Source organism: Penaeus vannamei, chromosome 28 (genome assembly GCF_042767895.1).
Source record: "Penaeus vannamei isolate JL-2024 chromosome 28, ASM4276789v1, whole genome shotgun sequence".
Taxonomy (NCBI): domain Eukaryota; kingdom Metazoa; phylum Arthropoda; class Malacostraca; order Decapoda; family Penaeidae; genus Penaeus; species Penaeus vannamei.
The window spans coordinates 3,562,462-3,567,461 of NC_091576.1; the positions used below are offsets into that span (position 1 = coordinate 3,562,462).

Below are 5,000 nucleotides of genomic sequence, written 5' to 3' on the forward strand. Positions count from 1 at the left end.
CCTGTCAGTCTGCCTCGTCTTCCTCGGGCAGGGGCTGGCTCGGGCTTTCCCCCTTCGGCCCCCTGCACCCTCGCGGGCCGTGGGCAGCGGTGTAGGGGACGGGCGCGGCCCTGCCGGGATTGCCCCCCGAAGGGACCGTTTTTTCCTGGCGGGCGGCCGAGGGAGGGCCCTGGGCGCGGTCGTGGTGGCTGAGGGCCTGCGCCGACAACTATAGGGAGGGCCACCTTCGGCTGCAGGCGGGCGGGCGGCGAGCCCCGCGTCGAGCTCGCCGTCGGGACCGGGCGGGTGCCTTGCGCGGGCGGTGCGGGGGCCCCCTGCTGGTTGGGCCTCACCCCCTGCGCCCTCTCGGGCCGGGGGCGGAGGCGGCGGCGGCGGGCCCGGGCGTGGCCCCCGCCGCCGCGAAGAAGCCCCTGCCTCTCCGGCTCCCCTCCCCGAAAGCGGGGCAGGCTTTTGGGGGGTCCTGGCTGCCGGGGCCGTCGGAGGGGCTGCCTTCCCTGGCCCCCGGGGCCGAGCGACCCCTGCCCGCGGTCGTGTGGGCTGAGGGCCCGTGCCGACAACTATAGGGGGGACCACCTTCGGCGGCTGCAGGCGGACGGGCGGCGAGCTCGCCGTCGGGGCCGGGCGGGGGCCTTGCGCGGGCGGTGCGAGGGCCGCCTTCTGGTTGGGCCTCGTCCCCCGAGCGGGCGGCTTGGGCTCCCCTGCCCCCTGCGCTCTTTCGGGCCGAGGGCGGGCGTGGCCCCCGCCGCCGCGAGGAAGCCCCTGCCTCTCCGGCTGCCGTCCCCGAAAGCGGGGCAGGCTTTGGGGAAGTCCTGGCTGCCGGGGCCGTCGGAGAGGCTGCCTTCCCTGGCCCCCGGGGCCGAGCGGCCCCTGCCCGCGGTCGTGTGGGCTGAGGGCCCGTGCCGACTACTATAGGGGGGACCACCTTCGGCGGCTGCAGGCGGACGGGCGGCGAGCTCGCCGTCGGGGCCGGGCGGGGGCCTTGCGCGGGCGGTGCGAGGGCCGCCCTCTGGTTGGGCCTCGCCCCCCGAGCGGGCAGCTTGGGCTCCCCTGCCCCCTGCGCTCTTTCGGGCCGAGGGCGGAGCAGGCGGCGGCTTGGGCGGGCGTGGCCCCCGCCGCCGCGAGGAAGCCCCTGCCTCTCCGGCTCCCGTCCCCGAAAGCGGGGCAGGCTTTGGGGAAGTCCTGGCTGCCGGAGCCGTCGGAGGGGCTGCCTTCCCTGGCCCCCGGGGCCGAGCGGCCCCTGCCCGCGGTCGTGTGGGCTGAGGGCCCGTGCCGACTACTATAGGGGGGACCACCTTCGGCGGCTGCAGGCGGACGGGCGGCGAGCTCGCCGTCGGGGCCGGGCGGGGGCCTTGCGCGGGCGGTGCGGGGGCCGCCTTCAGCTTGGGCTCCCCTGCCCCCTGCGCTCTTTCGGGCCGAGGGCGGAGCCGGCGGCGGCTTGGGCGGGCGTGGCCCCCGCCGCCGCGAGGAAGCCCCTGCCTCTCCGGCTCCCGTCCCCGAAAGCGGGGCAGGCTTTGGGGAAGTCCTGGCTGCCGGGGCCGTCGGAGGGGATGCCTTCCCTGGCCCCCGGGGCCGAGCGGCCCTTGCCCCGCGGTCGTGTGGGCTGAGTCGGCCCGCGCCGACAACTACAGGGTGGTCCACCTTCATTTGGGTGTCAGCGGGCGGCGGCGGCGGAGGCGGCAAGCCGTGGCCGCGGCGGTCCCCGCTGCCCTGGCCCGTCAACGCGCGGCCCTCTCCCCACCCCTGCCGAGCGTGCTGGGCTGGCCTGGAACGCGGCGAGGCGGGCGCGGGTCCCCCTCGGGGCCGGAGCCGGCCGGCGAGCGTGGCGGGCGGGGGCAAGAGGCGGTGCAGCGGGGTTGGCGGTTGGGGGCCCGTTGCTCCCTGCCCTCCACCCGCGAGAAAGTGAGGCGTTTACCGGGGCGTGGGTGGTGGGGCGTGTGGAAGGCGTCCTCTCCCTTGGCGTGGCGCAGGAGGGGCCCCTGTTTACGGTCGTGTTGGCTGAGGGACCGCGCCCACAACTATAGGGGGACACCCATGGCCCTCCCTCACCGTTGCGGCGCTCTCCCTGCTCCTTTCCCCTTCTGTCCCTTGCTGCTCTGCTCTTTTCTCCCTGTTCTTACGTCCGGGTGTGTGTGGTGTCTTTTGGGGGTTTGGGCGCCGTCCTGTGCTTTTGGTAAGCTCGGGCGTCGGTCCCTTCCTCGAATTTCCCTCCCCCCCGAACCTGGCACAGCAAAGGTCACGGGCTCGCTCCACGATGCCGACCGGGGGCCGCCGGGGTAACCAGTCCCCGTGCCACCCCCGCCAGTGTCGGCTGTGGTCCTGCCCTTCACACAGGCGACCGCCCCTCTCTTGACGTTCGGAATGGTTTCCGAGTGCCGCCCCCCTTTTGCGGCCTTCCCCTCGCGACGGCTGAGCCCCCTGCGGTTCTTCTCCCCTCGGCCACGTTTCGCCGGTAACGCGGAGTTAGATCCCGGGTGTGCACACCCTTGCGGCGAGAAAGGAAGAAACCCCCGGCAATCCCACGCCCCTCCTCCTGCGGAGCCCACGGGTGAGGCAGGTTGAAAAGGAGACTGGGCCAGCGAGAGTACCTCCCCTCCCCCTTGCCACGGGCTTGGCTCGCTCGCCTCCTGCCGGCTCCCGTTTGTTTGCTTGCTTGCTTGCCTCCGGAGCCGAGGCCTTGCAGCGCGAGTTGCGGCTAGGGCCCCATTGCGTGTGGTGTTCTTTGGGGGGGTTAGAGTTGTATGTAGTTTTGTCTGCGGCCCGTTGCTGCGATGGAGAGCGGAGGAAAGAGGAGGAGGAGAAGGCGGAGAGGCGGTGAGCAAAGGCGTGGTGGCCTTTAGCCTTGCACAGCTCAAGGGTGCGGAGCGGGATTGCCGGAAGCAGGCGTGTGTGTGGGTGAGCAGCCTTGACAGCTGTGAGCCTGTGCCCCACTGCCTTGGCAGCCCGCCTGTCCCGGCTGGCCTGCCTGCGCCGCGCCCCTCTCCCCCCCTCTGTCCTCCTCGTCGCTGCACGACCACGATGGCGATAGAGAGAAAAAGGGCTCGCGGCCGGGAGCTCGCCGCGGCCGTTGTTCTGGTCCGGCGACGCTGTCGTCTCCCTCCCCTGTGTGCGGCGCACCCTGAGTCGAGAGAGAAACGACCCCCAACAACCAGCCATCGAAAAAAGTGCGGCCCCCTCTTTATTTGAAATGTCCCCCCTCCTTCGTCCCCATTCCTTCCTGGTGTGGCTTCTGGGCGCAGCAGCGGGAGAGCGGGGCGAGAGTCGTCGGGCTTTTCCGGGGGGGTTTTGCCATGTGAAAAGCCAAAGTAACCTTAAACGATGCTGACTAGCGATCCGCCGCAGTTATTCCCATGACCCTGAAAAGGATGATTTTGAAAAATTGCTTAAAACGACATTCATTTTGATATTTCATTTGATCACTTTCTATGTCATCAAATCTTCACTGCAGAGTTTACATTTTTTTTTTCCTACAATATATTTCTACTAGAGGTAAGGCCAACAATATGACTGGATTTGCAGTAATAAAATCTGGTTCTCAATAAAAGATGAAAGTTTCATGGACATAAATGCACACATATAATAGTTATCAAAGAGAGGGCATTTAACGGTAAAGGAAGAATGATATTTCGTTATCTTTACATATATATATATATATATATATATATATATATATATATATATATATATATATATATATATATATATAATAGACAAAACGGGAGAAACAAAAATCCTAGAGCATCGTAACTATTTATTTATTCTTTTATTTTTATTTATTTATTTATTTTTATTTATTATCTTTCTTTTTTTTTACCAATTCCACGTTTCATGATTGATAATGGTTGATGATAAGTCAGACAATTAGATCAAATGCATCACTTGAAACTCAGTAATAATAGATTTTCATCCAGCCACATTTTCTTCTCTATAGGGTCTTCTAAAATAAGTGACTATCGCATTTTTTTTCTTATAATTTGTATCATATGGCACGGATCAAATCAATGTGATTTTGTATTTTAACGAAAGAAAATAAACTAATGCTTACCGATTCACTATTTCATCCTTTTTTCTTATGTGTATACGAACCATATTCTCTTATGATCCGTACCTGACTCAAAAATTATGAAATAGTGAATCAGTAAGCATTAGTTCATTTTCTTCCGTCTAAAATACCCACATTGACTTGATCCGTAGCATACAATACAAATTAAAAGAAGAAATGCGACAGTCACTTATTTTCAAAGACACTATAGGCAAGAAAATGAGGCTGAATCAAAAATACATTGTTATTGAGTCTCGAAAGACGTATTTGACCTAATATGGGAGATCGCCAACTTCGGGGCAACTTTGGCAGGATTGAACTCGCCTCCGGTTGCCCATTCCGAGCGATCTCCTTGCTTGTTGTCTTTGACGATGACGAAGCGAAAAGTGGGACGCAGAGAGTAACGTCAGCCGAAAATGCGTTGGATATTATTCATTTGTGCAGAGAGGATTTACCAAGTGTAATTCGCGCGGAAATGGTGGGACTCGACATCTCATTAGATACCGAGTGAAATATGGATAACATCCGGGTATGACGTACGCAAAGTTGGTTTAAAGTGTAGGAAAGTTGAATTTCCTATAAACGACAGATTTATAGCTCTTATGACGTCCTTTGGGATGGCGACACTGTCAGCGTCATACGAATGCTTTAAGGATAAATCTGTGACAGTAGGACCGAGTCTGACATCAAATTATTCTTATCAAAGGCAATTAGTCCAGTGACTCTACTTGTGCATAAATTTTCGTAAATACATTTATCCTCTTAATGAAGTTTACATCCTCGTGACTTGTCATTATACACTGTTGAAGGTGAAAGGAGAAATCAGATTGAAAACACAAACCAAATCTTCAGAAAAGTTTTATTTGTCATGCTGGCAAACGGAAGTCGCTGCTGAATCAACCTGGTAATAGATCGAAAATAGTTTAGGTATTCTTTAAATAATCGTTTTATTAGAGTGTGA

General features: G+C 59.4%; 1 protein-coding gene across 1 annotated transcript in view; it reads right to left on the reverse strand.

The window, feature by feature from the left end:
• Window positions 1-4: 4 nt before the first annotated feature.
• LOC138866973 (basic salivary proline-rich protein 1-like) overlaps window positions 5-5,000 on the reverse strand; it is a 6,504-nt gene continuing 1,508 nt past the window's right edge. The window contains exons 3-5 of the mRNA XM_070141355.1: window positions 979-1,484; window positions 523-771; window positions 5-196 (exon numbers count right to left, since the gene is read on the reverse strand). Of these exons, the coding sequence (XP_069997456.1) occupies window positions 5-196; window positions 523-771; window positions 979-1,484 (947 nt within the window). The remainder of the gene's footprint in view (window positions 197-522; window positions 772-978; window positions 1,485-5,000) is intronic.